This window comes from Orcinus orca, chromosome 15 (genome assembly GCF_937001465.1).
Source record: "Orcinus orca chromosome 15, mOrcOrc1.1, whole genome shotgun sequence".
Classification (NCBI taxonomy): Eukaryota; Metazoa; Chordata; class Mammalia; order Artiodactyla; family Delphinidae; genus Orcinus; species Orcinus orca.
Genome location: NC_064573.1, coordinates 48,330,815 through 48,352,273, shown reverse-complemented (window position 1 = coordinate 48,352,273; position 21,459 = coordinate 48,330,815). Strand labels below are relative to the sequence as shown.

Sequence of the window (21,459 nt, the reverse complement as noted above, 5' to 3'; positions counted from 1 at the left end):
TGAATGTATTTTTAGTTCATAACATAACACGTGAGAGTTCAAGACACAGATTAGGTAAAACAGGCCTTTAAAGAAAGTTAAAATTACCTTTTCATTAAGAGAGAAAAGTTTTTTTGCCTCTAAACAAACCGATACAACTTGGAAGATTATAATTTTTTCATAAAAGACACATATACTTGCACACAATTTTATTGACTGTGTCATTACTAAGTTAAATTAAGCTGTTTCAATAACTGAAGAAGTTACAACTAACCGAAACAGCCTGGACATACAATGCGATCTTATGATATTGCCAGGTTTCCAACATCACATTTATTCCATGCGATGGTGCCCTTCAGCATAATAATGCAAGGATCCTAGGATGCAGCAGACACAGAAATAACGTCAAAAGCAATTCTTCACATTTGGATCTTACCACATCAAGTGCAAATAACGAACTTAAACATGAAAATGCAATTTGCTCCTTTTAAAGTATACGTTTTAAACTCTTGCAAAAAACAAAAAACAAAAAAACCCCACCACATTCATTTCCAACGCCTCGAGGTAAGGAGGATGGCATCTATCACAAGTGCAGAGAATGTCTGAAGGATTTAGAAGCAATCTTTTCATAATGCTTCTTTGGGTGAGGAAGTAGAGTTATGAGTTGCTCAAAATTCATAAAGATTATTAAGTTTACATCCTCACAGAAGATCTGCCACCATTGCATCTCTCAGCTAGACTGTCAGCATCCCTGCCCAACTCTACTGAGAATAGGTCTCTAGTTCAGGACATTCATTCATTTTGCGGCATTAGTGCTCCAGTGTATAAAACAAAGATTCTGTCCCGTTCAAAAATCAAACAAACAGAAACAAAAAAAACCAAATTGCCTCCAGTGGAATAAGGATACAATATCATAACTGAATTCAGGTACTCATTCTATCAATAACCCTGCATGGAAGTAACTTTAAAAGGGAAGTAAGTTTTTATTCCAGCAAGTCGATTCCAGATTATCAACTTGTGTGTCTGTGCCTGCTGGGCTATCTGAATGATTACTCCGTCCCTCAATGCCCTCAGCTATGACTGACCGGGCACCGATGGCCATGACCCCTCACGGTAAGGAAGCTTCCTAAACAACAGTGAGCTTTCCTGCTTGATGAATTCCAACCTCACAGCTCATCTAAACTGAGCCTATGGGCTTCACGGTTTTCCTTCTTACTCTCCGCATAGGTCTACGGGAAGTTATGAAACATATTTTTCTAGTCCTCCCAGGAGCAAGGCCAGGTTCACAACTTGACCTCAGAAACACAGCAGTCCTGCAAAGCCAGACAGCCTGATAGAACGGAGTATTAGTGTTCTCTGCCTGGCCCAACACAAACCATAACATGCAGCAGGGAGCAATGTTGCTTGTGGGAAATGACAAGCAAGGGATCAGTGGGAGAAAAATAATGGGATTTAATCACATAAAAATATCCCAGGCACACAGCTCCCTATTCAACAAGCTGCCCACCTCAGGTGAGGGCACAATGTTCTTCTGAAACTAACCACTTACAATTTACAAGGGAGCTACCTAGCCAGATCTTTTGATCAGATTAAGTTATAGGATTCTGGGCACACCCAGAGATGTTCCTTCCCATCACGTGAGTATATGCACCTCCCGGAATAATTTTAAACACACATACAAAAACACCTATGTACGCATCACAGATGTCTCGGATGTGCGAGAAACGATCCCAGGAACAGGGCAGGCTCATGTGCAAGACTGTCACAGACTAATTAAGGACACTGCTGCCGAAAAAGGAAGGGTGACCCTGCAGTCTTATTTACACAATTTCCAGCCAGAGGGCTGTGAAGTGGAGCCCCAGTGGGGGCATTTCTATCTGAAACCCAAGGGCACCTGCATTAAGGAAACTGGTGTAAATGAATCCCTTTGCTCAATGACAGAAGGAAAGACACCAATACTTCAATTATCTTGGTATGGAATCTATGTGCCGACCCTCTTGGATTCTACATGACAAAACACAGTTCTCTTATTTTATTATTATTTGCACTTCACTCTGCACTCATTTACAAGGAGGACATTTTGTGGCAAGAACAATAAAGCTTTTTAGGCAGAAGGTAGCGATTCAAAAACTGCAAAACCTCAGCTTTCAAAAATAGCCTAAGTGACCTCTTGCAGTACTCTGGCCACTCCAGCAAGCAGGAGGCAACCCCTGTGAAGAGCGAATTCTGGCAAAGTTCTCTCTTCACAGATGATGCACAGCTTAAGCTATAATGAGTTTTTGGGTTACAAATGCTGAACGCATTAATATTCCTTGATGATAATTATCACAGTATAAGCACCTTTCCCAATGTGAGTAGCATAAAGCAACTGAAGCAGCATTTTTACTACATTTGAAACAAGCCGGAAAATGGGATTTTCTACTCTTGTAACCTGGGGTCAACATACATCAAGCATTGAATATTAAACACACCTCTAGATGAATCCCGCATCCCTTTCCTACCCCTCTGCTTCATGTATACCTAAAGCTATCTCCTTTATCCATTCTTCATTATGAAATTCTTGATATGAACATACATGTGACATATATAATTCGAAACAGAAAGGTGTTTCCCCCCAATCACGTGAATCCTATGTTTCTTCTTATGAGTATACAAATAGCACATAAGATCAGGAAGCCATGCTTTGCAGATGAGATGTGTCTCTCTGCAGTTTGAATGAATACTGTGGTCACTGGCTGCATATAAAACAGGATGAAAATTAGAATTGAGCAAACAGGCTCCTAGAAGAACCAAATGCATCACATACAAGACAAACTACATACAGCCTTTAACTTTATACTTTCAAAACTCATCATACGCTTAAGCACTGAAAGGTTGACATGTGAATTCTAAGCCACCAACATGATAACAGTCATGATGTCAGCAGCATTATTTACTGGCAATAGTGCGCTAAGGATCCTGGAAACCAATTTTCACTCCAGATTAAAAGAACAATTATTGTTATTTGGATAATAACCATCAAATGTTATAAGAAGAAATTGATAAAGGTGATTCATTATGCATTATATCAGCAGTATGTGTCTAAGATTCGGTGTTCGCCTAGCATACCCCAAACGGATGCTGTATAGACTTCACTTACTATACCCCAGTTGGATTTCATAATATGCTCGGAATAAACTATAAATTGACTTTTCCTCATCTCTTTTTCTTCCTCTCTCTCTGTTTAGTGAAAAAGAAAAAAATGTCTATTTTAAAGCTCAACTGATACTAGGATGGCTCAAAACCATTACAATATAAGAGCCTCCTTTTTAAAAAGTATGCTATAATATCATTTTAAGATTCTATGTAAATAATCCCAACAGCACTTTGACTTAACAGTGACAAAGTGAAAGCCAGTTCGAACTCTTAATCCAAAGAATGGGAATTGCTTTAGGTATCTTTTTAGGTGTGAATCTGCTGAACTCATTTGTACCGTGTTACCCACACTTCATTTAGATAATATGCCACGCTATAACTGCCTCAAGTTCTGTAACATCATTTTTACTTATGTGCTGCAAAAATGTCTTCAAATCCCATTTGAATAGAAGGCAGGGTTATGAGGGAACCTTTACCAAATATTTAACAGCACCATCAGCTTATTAAATACTATAATGTGAGAGCCATGAAAACATGATATACAGTGCTTGCCTTTTTTCTAAAACTTAATGCTTCTGCTCATTTTGAACACTCTGCAAGCCCATTCATCAGCAGAACTGATGCATTTTAAAAAGTCCTCATTTACTAGCAGATAAATGTGGTTAGAGAACCTTTTTAGTGTAGAAATGATTGGAAACCTACTTGGTTTTACTGTGCAAAATTTGCTTTGCTCTGGCCTATGGAAAAGAAAAACCTCACAAAACATTTAAAAGGCTATTTTGAAAGAGCATGCCAAGGAACACTGTTTAAAATAAAAGAAAGTAGGGGGTGTTTTTGGTTCACAGGAATATAAATACACCAAAACAAGGCAACAGATTTACAGACAGCTGATAAAGTACATGTATTCATGGAATCTGGAAATAGTATCTCAAATACACATCATATAATGAGATTACCCATTGTGACGTTGCTTTTGACCATGACATTGATGGCAGGTAATTTCATTTGCAACTATTCATAATTGCATTTTTTAGAAGAACAGGTTAATACAATTTTGCATTTAGTCTGTTAAGATATTTTTAACTAAAACTATGCTTTTTTAAAAAAAAAAAGTTAATCAGAAATTCTGTAGCCTGTTGCAGTGGGTAGAAAGTAGGAATTCTCTCTGAAAAGATATTTCTATTCACAAAGAGATACACTATAGTCTAATTTAAAGAACACCCCCTTAACACTGGAGGCCTGCAGAGAGAGCGTTTATCCTGTAAACACTGTAACAATGATTATCTGTCCTCCCCTGTTCTCAGTGGAGACTCTTGCTTTAGAAAATGTCTTGTGGTGACTTACTAAATTCAGGCTATTTCAATTAGTATTACTGCACATTAAAAATTAATTGCATTACTGAGTGGATTAAGGTTTAAATTTCAATTCTACAGTATGTGCACTAGAAATGACAGCTAAAAATCAATGCTCCTTGGCCCACAATCGGAAGTGTGTACACTTGAACAGCGCGGGCCTGGCGTCACCGGCCAAGCAGTTTTAAAAGACTTGATAGTTCAATTGAAGGTGTGTCAGCTCTAATTCTACATTTTAGTTTGAATGCTGCACAGTAGCTCAGCCTTAGAAAAAGAAAAACAGAACAACAGTTGACCTAACCATTTGGAAAAACAAATGGACACAGGTACTAAAATTATGACAACAAAGGGATTAGAATTCGCATATAATTATACCCAGGCTAAAACCTTGCTCATAACTCTGTTTAATAAGAACACAGGATCCTTGACTTAAATCCACACTATTTTTTTTATTAGTTACTGAGTGACAGCAGTCGGTTGGGGGCAGGAAACAGGCTATTTTGTAGAGACATTACTACTATGTACAACGCTCATAACAACTTTATGTTTTGTTTGTTTTGTTTTGTTTTGTTTTTGGCGGTACGCGGGCCTCTCACTGTTGTGGCCTCTCCCGTTGCGGAGCACAGGCTCCGGACGCGCAGGCTCAGCGGCCATGGCTCACGGGCCCAGCCGCTCCGCGGCACGTGGGATCTTCCCGGACCGGGGCACGAACCCGTGTCCCCTGCATCGGCAGGCGGACTCTCAACCACTGCGCCACCAGGGAAGCCCTATTCTATGTTTTAAAGAAGCCCAAGAAGATATGGAAAATACAAATCTTTTCCTTAAACAGCGATCCTATTTAAGCCCCCTTTATAAATTATTAAATCTCTTTGGGGGAAGGGACAAATGAGTTGATCATCCTGACGACAAATTTATTACATCTAGACGAAACGTGGGAAAAGAAATGGGTCACTTTTATTCACAGTAAATTTGTTCTTCTGAGGAGATGAAGATGGGAAACATTACAAACGAAGTCCACAGAGTAAAGGAGGATCAAAAAAGGCCCACCAAGCCACCCAGGGTATCTGGGTTTGGAACTGAATGGTGATTGGTATGTGCCTAAGAGAAAAAAATGCTGCCTGCAATGTTGCTTAAGATGCCCTCTGCGGTTGCACCTGCTCCGGTGGCCAAGAGCAAGTTCAGTGGCAAGAGAGTAAAGGAGATGGGAAGTAATAACAACAATAAAAAGAATAATCTGTTGCAAATGGACCCCGAGGTGTAGTAGTCATCCCCATGCAACAATCACCCTTCACTGCAAGTTACTGATGCGGCTTCATTACAATACAGCATATAAAGGGGCAACGTACAACGTGCACTCTTGAAAACTATGTGGTTTGATGCAGCGCACACCACCCTAGAAGGCACTGCTCGGGGAGCCAAGTCAGATTGTACAAAAGTGAAATTACCTGTAAAAAAAATAAATAGAGATGTAACGTGTACAGCATCGTGATACATGGGTGGGGGGTGGAAAGACGATAAAAGGTAGCAGGGAAAGGTGTTTCCTTAGTGAACTATTAAAGGTATTCCAAATTCATCTGAATTAAAACATCCTTTGAAGAGGTAACAACTTTTAGCTTTGTTAGAAGGAAAAGATAAAGGATATGATGTTTCCTGTTTGGGAAACAGAAACTGGCACTCTGTTTCCTATTCTGAGTCTTCATAAAATGAACTTAAACCATGTTCTTACGTGAACTTTAATATGGCACATTCAGGTTGCTATTATGCAAAAGAAGAACACGATTCGCTTCTCCCATTCCGGACTGGCTGTAGTTCAAAGTCTTACTTTTCAGTCAGTGCCCAGAAGATGCTGAAGCAATGTGTTAAGGCGAAAAAAGAGATTCTTTCCTCACTAAGGATCATTGAGTATGTCATTGGTTAATTCTTGTTCTATGATCCTCATTAGCATGACTCTCAAGTTTCTGGTTATCATATCCGAAATATTAAGACATAATAACTATGAAGGTGCAGGTAATTGGATATTAACCAGAACATACTTGACTGGGCAGGAGGTAGGGCCCTGCTTAAACTAATCCTGAAATATATTAATCACCAATTAATGAAAGGGTTTCAAATTCATTTTCTATTATAGAACACCTCCGAGTATCTAAGCTTTTTCTAACAGAATGACTTGGAATAACAGGATAGAAATAAAGAATATGGCCATTTGATGGTGGGCCTGAATTAATTCTTTACAGCCTGTTGTCAGGTAATCACGAACACTATAGTGAAAGCCTTGATTACAGTTACGAAGCCTGATGCAAAGAAGAGGGGATACTTTTCAGTGTTCGGCAGCCTTCGTTTAAATTCCAAATTTTTTTCCTTTAAATGGCAGAGCCATAGCTAAATATTTCACCAGAGAGCTGTCATAATATTACCTGAGTCTTTCAGCCTAAGCAGACTGTAGCCCTCCAACCTAACAACAGATGTACTCTTAAAATAAAAACCAATTAATGGGAGCCAGAGAGACCCAGCAAGGGCATGCTTTTGTACATAGTAAACAGGAAGTAGTAAGAAGGTGATGAATATATTGAGGGATAAAAACCCTCACTAAGTGGTGGTTGAAAAGTCACCACCACTTAGATGGAAATAAAGTAATGCTGAGCAAAGAAAATGGAAAAAGAGGAAAAGGAAACAGAAAGAGGAACATAGAGAAAAGGAAAGTCATATTTCTCTAAAATCCACGGGGCTGTGAGATTGTGTCTGATGTGTCACAGATGTTCTCCTAGTTTGGTTGTAAAAGGCCCCACTAAGCTCCCTAGAAAAACTTCTGCACCTATTTCACTGAGTTAGAGAAATTGCTACCAAAATGCTACTCATCTTATAAACATTTCCAAGTACAGTATCCTCACAAAGAAATTCTCATATCTTTTCCAACTTAAAAGGTGTGCCCCCCAGATTCTCTGAAAAAAAACTTACATTTTCATATACACACTACTATATATAAAACAGATAACTAATAAGAACCTACTGTACAGCACAGGGAACTCTACTCAATACTCTGTAATGGCCTATATGGGAAAAGAATTAAAAAAAAAGAGGGGATATATGTATATGTATAGCTAATTCACTTTGCTGTACACCTGAAACTAACACAACCCTGTAAATCAACTATACTCCAATAAATTTTTTTTTTAATGACATTTTTAAGTCAGAGAAGACAAGGCGTTTGGATGGATGCAACGGAAGCAAGGGACTGAAATGATGCCATCTCTGTTTTTCCTGCCTTTAGTCACTTAATTTGATGAAAATAGTTAAGAAAACTCCTGCTATCTCCGGGTTTTTAAAACATTTCTGTTCTTTGTTGAATTTAATTTTAATAATTCTTAAATAAGCACTCACGGCAGATGAACTAAGATACACAGGCATGTCAGCCCTTTTATCAACAATTTTGCCATAGAAATACACAAACATTTCAATGGCTCTTCATTAGCAAACAAATCAACAAGTGATATTTTAATGCCTGACTTTATTCCATCTCTGTGGGGACCGTAGTTGAGAGTGTGATGTACAGTACAGAGAAAGGAATCATCAGCCACAGCGTCCCAGGGCTCTCTCCATTGAGGACTTCGAAGCCTCTGCTTAAAGAGTGCATTTAATTGACTGATAGACAGTAGCTTCTTTGTTCACAGAAGACAGCGAAGTAATGGCAGCTTGAAAATCGTACCATCTACAGGGTCTCCTGAGACTAGTAACAGGGGGATATGTGTCAGGAATAAATAAATAATCTAATTATTAAGCCACTTCCTGTCAAGTTAACTCCAATTTGTTGGCTTTTGAAGGCAACAAAACGAGGCATTTTTCCTCATTATGCTTCTCTTTTTATACCAGTGGTAATCACAGGCGGATTAAAGGGTGCCTGATTGGTTTTTTTGTCAAGGAACTGAGAAGCAGCCAACAGTACAGAAAAACAGAGTTGGGGTTAGAAGAAATTTCATGCTTGTCTCCTTTCCAGCTCCCTAACAGCCCACACGGCTGCCCCATACAGAGCCGCCAGCTGTACAGCAAATGTGTACCCCTCCAACTGAGGCCTGCTGGGCCACAGGCGCCATCCTGAGAGCCGTGAGATACCTTGCAATCTTGGCAGGTAGCTACTGCTGTCATAGGCATAATTCTAAAGGTGACCTAGGAAGCCCTATCAGCTCACCAAATGCAACAATATGAGCAGCTGAAGTTCAACGCCTACTCTCCATATTGGCTCCCTTTCCTTTGTTTACTGCTATGATTGGCCCCCCCAGGTAGGAAATAACCTATGGAAATAGGTCATCAGAGACCTTTTCTTTTTACATGTCTGAGCCGATCCTGTGGAAATAGGTCACGATGCCTATGCGTATGTGGGCCTGTGTGTGGGCGGGGATGGATCTTTTTATCTTTTGCTGATGACTTTCCCTGCCCTCCATTGAGAAATGTTTTGCAAACTTCATGCAGAAACAGACACCCACACTTGATAAACAACATATCAAACTGGTGAGTGGAAACGGATATGCCCGTGGCATATTCTACTGCAAGTCAAAGGAGAGGACAAAAACAGAGCCAGAAGCCCTACCAACGTCTCTCTGACAGTCACATGGAACCTTCTATCTGCCACAGACTCTGCCCAGCGTCTCTGTATGGAGCTTAGGAAGGAAGGCTGGCATCCCGTAATTCTTCTTGGGAACAACGTTCTTCTGAGGTCTCTTTTAGGACGATGTGTTCTAAAAAGTAACAAGAAACTGTATCTTCCATCTGTCAGTGGGCTCAGTGAAAACCCCCAGGCTCACAGAAAATTAGCATCAAGAGAAATGTCTAAGAGGCTTTCTTAGGCGCTTGTAAATCAGAAACTCCACTAACTGCAAGTATTTTTACTCTTGTAAATCAAAGCTGCTAGGTGCAGGCTAAAACACGAAACAAGGATAAACATCCTGATTTGTCTTTTAAAAGCTTAACACTGAAATAATAGAGAGGCTCAAAGATCTCCTTGAAAAGCTGCTTCCGAAATAAGAATCCAAATAATCAGGATGAGCTCTTGAAAACTGTATCTTATTCCAAACAGATTTTTTTTTCTTTGAAAAGATCCTTTTGCTTTCATATTAAATTGTCTTTGTTTTTAGAAAGGCTCACGGTAGCGGAGCTTGATAATTTCCTGTGCCACCACTTTGCACTTGGTAAACAGTGTAGCTATGTTTTCTATTTATGCCTGCGTATGTCCTTTCTGAATACGTCTTGAATTTTTGTTAAATTGTGCAGATAATTAAACCCTCTTCATATTTACAGTCTGCTTCACTGGTACCATGAATTCTGTTTTCAGTTACTGTCTGCAAATTCCCTCTCTGAACAATTTCATACGAAGCAATAACACTTCATTTTACATACGTTTTATCTGATGTCCCCATACAGAGCTGTCAGCTGTACAGCAAATGTGCGGTTCTCAAACTGAGGCCTACCAGGCCACAGGAGCCATCCTGAGAGCTGTGAGGCACCTTGCTGTCACTGGCAAGCTTCCTTGCTGTCACTGTGACCATCACTCCACACTTCATACAACTTAAAATCATCTGATTATTAGAATTTGTGGCCCACACTCCCTTTTATCCTTTATTTAATCTATCCCCACATCACACATTTGTTTAAATGTTTTGGCTGCCTTACAAATCATGCAGCCATCTGCACGGTAGGTGTGACACCATTTTTCAGACAAAAGTTACGTGGCAAACAAAGATAAAGTCATTTGAAATGCTTTGGTGTTTGTTATTCTGCCTGGTTCACTTGGACCAACTCTAAGAAATAAATAGAATTATCTGTGTAAATCGATGAACATCTATAAAAAACAACACCCAGCAGAACGCGGACCTTGCTCCATTACCTACGTTAATATCATGACAGCTGAGGAGAGATGACCTGGCCCACTTCTCATCTCTCCTGTACAGATGGCTATTAAAGAGAAAGTATCCCTTTTGTATGGTCCATGTAGAAACCCTTTATGGGCTTTTCAAATAAGCCAGCATTGCCCACATGAGGGTAGCTTTCTGTTACCATTAAACTGCCCAGATTTCATCTTTTTTAATTCAGCTCCGGATGAAACAAGCCAGTATTTCAACATATTTAACACCAAATGCTTGTTTCTTACTTCCCCGAGTTTTGTTAGCAATCCACTGAAGATGACTTAAAAAAAAAAAATTCAATAGTCTTCTCATTTAGAATTCACGTAAACTCCAGAGAACCTAAGGACGTGGAGCTTCTTTGGACAGTGCAGGTGGACACACATCTATACACCCACACATATGTGCACTATTGTAGATGCATTCTATTCATTTTTTTAAAAAAGCAGCCAATGAAAGCTGAGCGTGTAAAGTGCAACATGGCTCTTTATCTCCCTATGCAGAGATCCATATCTTTGGATATTTCCCCTTCAGACACATAAAATCCAAAACCATTATAGGCCTCAAAATATTGGTTTTAGTCTATTCTAAAGCAAGAGCACTCAAGCTGACATGTTTCAGAGGTGATGCTGAATGTCACAGAACTATAATGAAGATTAGTACATAGCGCACCATCCACTAAAGAAATTAAAATGCCATTTGTGACCCTGGGCACCAAACAAATTGCAGAACATACGGATGTCACCTGCCACAAGCACAGACTAAAATTCCACCACACTGTACAAAACTGGCCTATGCATTCCTTTTGTCTTGATATCAGTCCTTCAGAGCATGTGTAACATAATACATGGGTAGATATCTTCCCACATGCACTGTGGAAAGCTTGAATCTTTTCATGATCTTTTAAAAATTGTAACTATCGGGCTTCCCTGGTGGCACAGTGGTTGAGAGTCTGCCTGCCGATGCAGGGGACACGGGTTCGTGCCCCGGTCTGGGAAGATCCCACATGCTGCGGAGCAGCTGAGCCCGTGAGCCATGGCCGCTGAGCCTGCGCGTCCGGAGCCTGTGCTCCGCAACGGGAGAGGCCACAACAGTGAGAGCCCCGCGTACCGCAAAAAAAAAAAAAAAAAAAAAAAATTGTAACTATCCATAAAGCACTGAGTATTAGAGATTTGAATAAAAATAGTTAATACCTATGCATCTGTGTTTTCGTATTAGTTGTCATTCATAGCCCCAAATTCTAGCTTTGCTTTTCTAAAAGATAAATACGTTTGCTCCATCCAAATACTCTAAGCATTGCCCTTGATCTGGGACATGTTTGTTAACGACTATTTGTGGATTTTCCTATTTTTTCTCAAAAGAGTGTACTCTGCCACCTTAGATACAATGTTGCTATTACATCACTCATCTTTCTGATCAGAAGAAAAACAGGAAAAAAAACTTATTAAGTAATCATCTCTAAGTCAATTTTTAACAACAATTCTTAGGTAAATGGTTTATATTCATTCCCTTCATATTCTCCATATGAGAACTATGAAAGCAAGGGCTGGAAATAGCCATAGCTATATAATGACCACTTGTCCTCCAAAGGCCATGACGGTAGCCATCAATTCCAAGGATAATGGTATTTCTCCCCTTTGATCATTTCTTTGTCAAGCTAACTGGCCTTCGATGGTGAGCTTACTGCCGGTTGTCTACCACCAGCCGCTCGCAATTTGCTCCCTCTGTTTCACGAGACAGTTGTCTGTGGTTGTTTGGAACACATTGGTCTCTTTGGGGATTTATGCGCTAGTTGCAATGCCAACCTCCGTAGTGATCGAAATTTCTTTCTAACTAAAATAGATAATTAGAGGCTGGTAACTATTGGTCAAGAATTATCAGAGTGAAAAAATTAAGCTTCTCATAAATAGTTCTTGGCAATGTCATCTCTTTGTATCGTCGCATGCTTAACAACCCTTTATTCAGAGCACTTACAAATTTGCTCTACTGCTGTTGAGCCTCATAATTTTATATGAGGCAATCCCTTTCCTGGGTTAAACACATTTATAGTCTCTGGTCCCATGACGATCTGTGCTAATCCATACCAAATAATAATAACAACAATGATAATAATAATAACAGAAATCTCAAAGAGGAAAAAAAACAATAAATATTTACTGTGCTGATAAGAAGAGACAAGTGAATAATGAGTTAAAGGACACAGTGCACAATGGCTCCTTTCTGTATCTTCAGGTCAAAAGCCAATGTAAACTATGTGAAAGGAACAAAGGAAGACAAGAAAAAATTTCTCATCTGTGCAGACTTTAAAAGAGGGAAATCTTTTCCCCAGGAAAGCTGTTAAAATGTTTCGTAGCTCTTTGTGTGTGTGTGTGTGTGTAAAGAAGAAGAGAAGAGAAACCTCTAAATAGCCACTGGTCTGATTTCTTACTGAAACTGTGTCAAAATGCAATCCAGACTGAGGTTTTCTTTTTTTCCTTAATAGACATAAGTCAAATCCCGAATGCATTTTTATTGAGTAATTATTCCTGCAACTCAAACCATGTGTTCACACCTAGCTGCAAAATGGCACTTATGCAGAGCATCTCCAGTGTATACCTGGTAGAAACACTGATGGTTTTCCTTTCACAAATGTCCCTGGCCAAAAGCCTGAGACTAGCATATCCAGAAAGAAGCGTGGAGGTTCCCTGACATTGAAATTGCATTAAAATACGTGGGCTACGTAGAAGCAAATGCAAATGACTTGGTCAAAGAAGGGATTTAAAGTTACACCTCACTGAGTCATCTGCAGACCTTGTTTTCCATCAGGTGACATAATCTTTCCGCAGACTGACTGAAATGGAAAACAAAATCTGTAAAAACACTATAGACCCTCTTAACAAAAAGAGTAAGAGGCTTTTCAGATAGCCTCTAATCTCTCTTCCCTGCTAAATGTCTGGTTGAGATTATTTTTTGATTAGACAAAAAACATACAAAGATACACAACCTAAAAATACCTACCCTCAACGGAGGTATTTTAGCCAACAAAATCATGCTGCCTGCCTCATCTGAAAAACTAAGCATCACACTGGGATTTTAAAAAGGGATATCTTAGCCTTTGTGACATCCTCCCCTTACACATTCTCTCTCTCTAGATATTAACAATGTGGAGGAAGTGTAGGGACTTGGATGCATGGTCAACAGATGTAACAATTAAATGGATACTATTCATTTGTTTGGGCCTCAAGTGCAAGAGAATTACATATTTTATTATTAAAAAAAGCATGAATATTAACTAAGTAGGCCCTCTGTGAAAAGGAATAGAATTTGCTTCTCTGATGGAAGGTGAATTGTTAAACGCTCAGATCCCAAGAGGAGATGAGTGTCATATTAATCCACCATAAGGTACAGGGGGGAAAGCTTTGGGAAAGCACTAATGATGCAAGGAATATTAAAAGAAATACTAAGGGAAAGGTATAAAGCAATTTAGAAAAAGGACCAGGACACACCAATGAACGTTTTGGACAAATGATACTCAAATCAAAAATTCCTCTCACGCTCAACATTCCATTCAGATTCTACGTGTGCAAGAGAACATTAATACTGTGTTGAAAATATATTCCATTTGTTCATCTGGGCCCTGGGATAAATAATAAATCCAGAACCAGAAACATGTTTACACAGAATAAAACTAATCGGAAGCACAACGATTCACTAACTTTTCCACAGGCTGCAAACTTCCAAGAAATATTCTCACTAAAGCCCATGTAAAACTGTAGCATAAAGCAGAACCATTAACGACTCTCACCAGTAAACTCTACTCAAGAAATAAAGAGATGGAAAATATTAACACTCGTTATCTGGAAAGAAGAATTCATCTTTTCTAACCCATGCCGCCCCCCACACCAAGTCCATTTTGAAAGTTTATAAAGAGTATTTTTTTGGAATCCAAAATAGAAAGGAAAATAGAAGAAACATTTCAATCTCTCTTACACATTGTCATTATCTTCTAAACACTCAGTAAAACTGTCAGTGTTATTCTGGCACATTTAATGTATAAGAATAGGCCATTTAATGTATAAGAAAATCACTAATAATATTAGTACTTAAATCTGGAAAATACAGAGATAAAGTGACCAATATTTTAGACCAATATTTTAGCTCTTAGGGATATGTTGCATTTTGCATAATTAAGCAGTTAGTCTTTTATAAACCATAATCCTCCTAAAGACCATCATTTGAAAACTATACAGCAAATCCTACTGAAAACCTATTAATAAAGTTTCCAACATACTTTTGACTTCATTTTCATTAATATCTACAAGAGCATTAGAAGTTTTGTTACAGCTGGTTTTAAGGATCGGTAACTATAGTTGGAGCAACCCTTCCACTGTACGTTCTCAGAATGCAGCTGATTAGTGTATGATAAAACTTGTTTACCCCTGAAAATGAGTTCAGAGTCTAAAATGTTGAATTTTCTTTCCTTTCTTAGAGTTTGATAGTAGGAGACCATGAGGTTGATCAGACTTTTAAAATACTATATCACAATTATTTACAGTATTATAAAACACCATGAAAGGAGTAGGAAAGAAAAAACTCTCATAGTGTAAAAACACAAATGAATGACAAAAATAGTATAAAGTAATAGCAATTACCATTTTACTAGTAGAAAAAGATCTGCTTGATAAAGTTTAATTGGCTGATAAAATTCTTAGTGTTATTACTAAGTGCTTATCAAATTAAAAACACAGGAGGTAACCCCAGAGGAATTAAGGGATAATGGGACAATATGAGTAAGTGAAAAAATTATCCTTTTAGTTCTAGCCCATGTGATAAATGCAAAATCCCTGAAAACAGTGGCTTAGAGCGACTTCAGAGATCTTTACCCAAACTGCTTTTACAAAGATCTGTGTAAAATTTGGTGGGGAATAAAAAATGATGGCTGAATTCTTTATGTGATCGTTATGATAATGATTATTTCCAGGCTGTTGAAACCATACATATAAAATTATTTTACGGCAATTTCAATTATTTATGTTTCCCTATCACAAAAACTCACCACTCTACATTTTGATACAGATGCTTAAGCAACACACAGCACTGCCATTACCATAATAACTTCTGAAATTAAAACCTGTCTAAAACTCTATGGAAAGCTAACATCCAGTTCATTAACCATTCCTGTTAGTCTTCAATAATGCAAAAATGATTAGAAGTTTAATTTGTTAATCACCTGTGTTTTGACTGGCAGTAGATACACAATCCTCTCCAGAAGTCTAAACTAGCCCTTGCAGAAAATAAAATGTGCTAATGTCTTATCAGGCCTAATAATAGTAATAAAAACTCAATCATGCTTAGGTAAACCATTGATGGTTGAACAATTAATTCATCTTTAACTCTGCTTAATTATATAGGCACTGACGTACACAAGGAGGAGAAAAATCTATGCGTAATAATGTTTAGAGTGTCACTCACCAATCATGTGATTTGCAACATGCACCTGAATATCCCATTCATTGTAGAAAACCATCTGACACTTGATGCACTGATAGGTCTTCTTCTGAGAAAACAAGCATAAACAGAATTACTTAGACACATGCATTTTTTAAAATTTTAATTTAAATTTTTAAAAAACCCAACCCTACCTACTCACAGCATTTTCTTGAGACCTTGGTCTTATATATGTTGTTAACCAAGCTTCCGTGAGGCCACTTGGGCAAAATTCTATGCCCTTACTATGACCTTATGGCTTGATCCTAACACTATGCTTTTACTTGCAAACAGTTGGAAGAAATGAGGGCACATAATTATGGCATAATATATGTTTAAAGATACCTAAACTCAAAAACAGAAGTTGGTATTAAAAAAATATCTGTAACACATGGCTGAGTTTCAGAAACCGATGTCTTTGAAGATCAGGCACACTTTCATTCTGACCAACATAACTGTAGTGTTGTTTCTAGATATTTTAAAGTAAAATAGCCAATAAGTTAAGATTCACAAAATGTAGCTAAGAGATTTAGAGATGATAATTTTTAGGTGAAGTATGAAATTTAGATGATGTTTCAGAAATTGCTAAGTACTAGCATTTAAATACATATCTTCTATAAAGAAATCATGTCATATTGAACATTCTAATACCATTTTATCATTTTACACAAAAGTCTTGTGGATAGAACAGGATTTATTATAATTCCTGTATCATAAATAAAGAAACTGAGGTTCAGAGAAGTAGAAAAATGTGCCTGATATCACAGTGCCACACAGCTGGGAAGAGAAATAAGCTCTCTTGATTCTAAATGCAAGGCTCTCTGATAAAGGCAGCTTTTAAGATTTCACATCTTTATTATTGTGTCCCCTATACAGCTCCGTACATATTAGATGAACTCAATAAGTAAAGTACTGCTTAAGTTTTCCAGAACACAGTTACATAAATGCCTTTATGATGAAACTTGATCTTTATAATTAAAAACCACCTTGGAAAACAAAATAAAGCCTTATGAAATAATCCATTTGAAACGCTCCCAAAAGTGAGAAAATGACATTTGTAAAATCACATCAATGACAGTTTGTTAAGGCATTCTTACAGAATTATCACTTCATCAGCAGTCATATAAAATTGTTTTACAAACAGTAGCAACAGAAAATATCAGTCTGTCGATTGCAATTAATTTTAAAGAACTCAACAAAATCAAAGTTAAGCACAAAAGTGTAAATGCTGTTAACGTAAAGTTTTCTTAATTATTGTCACTTAACGTAGTATTTGCTTCCGAAACAGAGGATGGAATGCCTTGAAAAACACAGCAGTGCAGGCATATTTCCAGTGGAAGTTTTCTATATAATCTAACAGGCTTTGTACATTAGGCATGCTGTGAATTGAGTGTGCTAGGTCTAAATCTAACACGGATTTGAAAAACCCTGACAATCACCAAGGAAGATTTACTGCGCTGAGCTGTTTACAAGATGCTTTTGATGGTAACATATAGAGCAACATGTGTTGCATAAATAACATCTATCCCTTTTTTAACAATATTTCCCTTTAGAACTAGTTAGAAAATATTTCTTACTCCCAGATGACCTACATTATATATTGTTTATTAGCATACTTCCAGCATTATTCCTGATATGTGACCTTGCTGAACAACAAAGAAACATAAACTTAATGGCTAGTCTTTTCTCTTGTTAGCAGAGTAAAACATACAATATGTCGAAAACTGTCTCCAAAAATGATGACTGATGAATATGTTGGCAGAATATACTAGGGCTTTTTTTTTTTTTTCCTGGTCTAATAATAAAGAATAAAATGACTTGACAAGCCAAAATAATAAAATACCAGCACTTACTATTGCCTTCAAAATGAACTGACACGTTTGAAGATCTATGTTTATAAGTTTTCTTTTATCATTGAAAGAAAATGCTTTTGTCACTACTGATAATTCAAATACTAATGCTACTCTTAAGACAACGTCCAAAATGTTACTTTCTATTCTTATTAACAAAGTCATATTCTGATCTACAAGCTCCTAAATTTGGGGCTAGATGGAGTAAGAATTTAATGTGATCAAAAACAATATGCCATGGTCTTAAAATGCTGCAGCTTAAACTTCATCTCACTGTACATCTCACATTTCCCAAATACAAAGCAGTGATACACCAATTGGGATGGGCTGTAGTTTTCTTTTTAAAGCCATGGTATAAAATTCATTTTTACCCTCAAATTAAAAAAAAAAAATTAATGACCTTTAAAACATTCCTTATTGTAATTATAGGCTCTTTGCAAAATATTTGAAAGACCCCTGCCTGCCCGCTTCTCCCTCATACACCATCTTTAAGTAACGTGGTTATAACCTCTGAAAGTGTTGGCCTTGCGGCGCTCATTCCCTTGGAGGTAAGGCCATTCCAGCTCTGTACAGCTGAGGTTATGAAGGAATTCTTCCTTATTCTAGGCCCAAATCGACTTTTCACCCGTTGGTCCTAATGCTAGGCTCTGTAGCTATGAAGAACAGGCTGAACTTCTTGTCTAAAATGACAGTGACATGATGAACCCTTTTTCAGACTGAAAATAGAGTTATGGTGTAAGAAATGCTTTGAGCAACTTTCACTATCCCCGTTACTTTCTTCCAAGTCAATCTTTTAACCAACAGAACCCCAAATTAAGCATAATACTCCAGGGGTGCCCTGACCTGTGCAGAGTACAGGACTGTCACCTCCCTTAGAACAGCTGCTTCCATCTACATAGAAGACAACAACAAAAAAAAAAGTCAACTGAGATCATTTCTTTTAAAAGCAGATAAAAGTAGAAACAGAACTTCCATTGTTTGGGTCCCAGATTGGCCTTTATCAACGCTTAAGTTGTCAATTTACTTGAAATGCTAATTTAGTACAATTTTTAAAAGAGACTTTTTTTCATTAGCCTTTTTTAATGTGCTACTTGGGAGTGGGGTTGTCATTTCCTGATTGTTCTCTTTTGTTTTCTGATACTGATAGATGTAATTATCAAGGATACAACTTTTTCCCAGCACCTCATTATTTTTGATTGATTTTGAGAACAATTTAAATGTGCCTTTTTGACACTCTTGTTTTCAGTGATACTCTGGTTAAGGTACTCAGAGACTTTCAGAAAAGATCATCTCATAAGTTAAAAAAAAATGATTAGGATCTCTAATAATGTATACTTTAAAAAACCACATTATTCTGATGAACCTCCCTCCCCATTCAATCTATATTCCATTAGGACTTAGGCTTCACATTTAGCCTCATCGAATTAAAAAAAAAATTATACTTTGTAGTTATAATTACTTTGATTTTTTTTAAAAAACAAAACACTGAGTGTAAAAAAAAAAAAAAATCAATGAGTCCATAGCAATCCTCAAAAACAGAAAAGGAAAAAAATTTCAGTTGCCACCATCGAAGTGACTATTACATGAACCTCTTGTCCTGCAAATTGGTAATTAAAGGCACAGAGCATCATGATTTTTCAGGAGGTAGTGTAGTTCATGCCTTTTTGATGAGGGAAAGCTCTTTTTTACCGAAGGCTGACAGTAAGGGATGACAAAATTAGAAATTCACCATTCTTCAATGCCAATAAAATGGTCCAGGATAATCATTAATGGATGCTAAAACTATTAGGAGAAAGGTTAGTCTCAGAGACACAATTTTCATCCTTTGATAACAGCAAAGAGAAAGATGTACCTTTACAGAGACTTATCTGGTAGCAATCACTGTAACCAGACTATTTAGTTTACTATTACTAATAATGGACATTATGTGTCTCTCAGTGTGATGCAGTATGAAGTATAATACATCATAATGAAGTATTCTTATCTAAAATGTATACCTGAGTCTAATTAGGCCTTTAGATGAAGCATTCTAATTTTGGGGAAATGCAGGGATAGAGGAACAAGTGTTTCTTTGAGGAAAAAACATTACACAAATCCAGAATAATCTTCAAAACAAATCAAGAATATTCTTGGCCTGTTATCTTCAAAAAGTTAACGTTTAAGGGGGAAAATAACTGGAGAGATTGTTCTCAAATGAAAGAGAGAAAAAAGACAACTATTTAACGTAGTGTGAGGTAAATATAATGTGTGGTTTCTTAACTGGGGAGAAAACAGCTATAAAAAGGTTTTTGAGGAAATTGGGGAAATCTGAATATCAGCTCATTATTAGACAATATTGAGGGATTACTACTGTTAACTTTCTCAGATGTGATAATGGTATTATGATTACGTGAGTAAATGTCCTTTCTGTTAGGAGATGCATACCGAATATTTAGATGTGAAATGGCATGATGTTTGCAATTTACTTTCAAAAGATCCAGAAAAAAAGAACATATATAGTCATACATAGATAAAGCAAATACGGCTAAATGTTAACAATTATTAAAACTAGGTGCACGCTTGAACATTTTCATAGTAATAAACAAGTGGGAATAAATGAATAGGTAATTCATAACATGTAGTTTTGTCAACATTAAACCCCATCCCCTCTGTTCATTTTACATTCCCACACTTGGTGTACACCAAAAATAATTTGTGCTTAGCTGTTATAAATACCTTTGCAAACATTTTTGTATTGTTTGGAGGGATTCTTCAGATGTTTGTTTTTTATGAATCTAATGTATAAACCCTAAGAGGGCAGGAATCATTGCTGACATCCATTTCTGTAGTAAAGTAATAACAATTCCTTACAATTGCATCATGCTTTACAGTCTATAAAAACTCATATGGGTGAAACTCACTTGCAACAAAACTGTGAGAATAGATAAAAGAGGGATTATTATCCTCATTTACAGATTAATTAAATGACTTGTCCCAAGTCATGAAGGTTGTGAATACCATAAGTAAGGCCAATATTCTACCCTGTCTCCCACCCACTGGGTTTTAACACAGTTTAAACTATGATCATTTGCAGGCAAATTTACAATTACATTTTAGGTGCATTTTGGAAGAATGCTCTCCTTAGAATTGTTTAGTGCTTTGGTCCTTGACAATGCCAGGGATGGTATGAGACTAGCTGATGACACTGAAGGAACTGTTTCTAGCCACTTCCACCGTAGGCTCCCAGTCCCAGACCCTTGACCAAGATCCACCGGGCAGAACTGGCTCCCCAAAGTCCCCCAGTCTGCTTCAAGATTTTCTTTTGCTCTCAGTGTCTTGAAGTTTTATTGTCATATTTTCAACTGTATATTTATGTTTATTTGTCCTGCTCAATACTTGAAGAACAATTTCAATCTGAGGGTTCAGGTATGTCTCCAATCCTGAAATCTTTCAGTGACCTTTTCTTCAGTTTTTATGTATCTCTCACACACTTTCCATTCACTGCCACTGGAACTCCTGTTAGACACAGACTGGAGCCTCCCAATCTATCCTCCATGTATCTTAACCATTTTTCCATTCATGTTTTAAAAATCGGCTTGTCCTCTATGTTCTGGTCTAAGTGATTTTCTCTGTACTTTTACAAACCATTGGTTCTCTCTTCACTGATGTTCAGTCTAGAGTTTATCCTAACTACTAAAGCTTTTATTTCAATGACTATTTGTCATTTCTAACGTTTCTAATTTTAAATACAAGTGCTCTTTTAAAAAAAAAATTCTACTTGGATTTGCTCCAAAATTTGTCACTCCT

General features: G+C 37.4%; 1 protein-coding gene across 5 annotated transcripts in view; it reads right to left on the bottom strand.

Moving 5' to 3' along the window:
• Nucleotides 1-21,459, bottom strand: part of ZNF521 (zinc finger protein 521) — a 281,926-nt gene that overhangs the window by 117,007 nt on the left and 143,460 nt on the right. For 4 of the 5 annotated variants that reach the window (XM_049697670.1, XM_049697672.1, XM_004273739.3 and 1 more), the window contains one exon: nt 15,809-15,893. In XM_049697670.1, coding sequence (XP_049553627.1) covers nt 15,809-15,893 — 85 coding nt within the window. The remainder of the gene's footprint in view (nt 1-15,808; nt 15,894-21,459) is intronic. The other variant, XM_049697671.1, reaches the window with a different exon arrangement.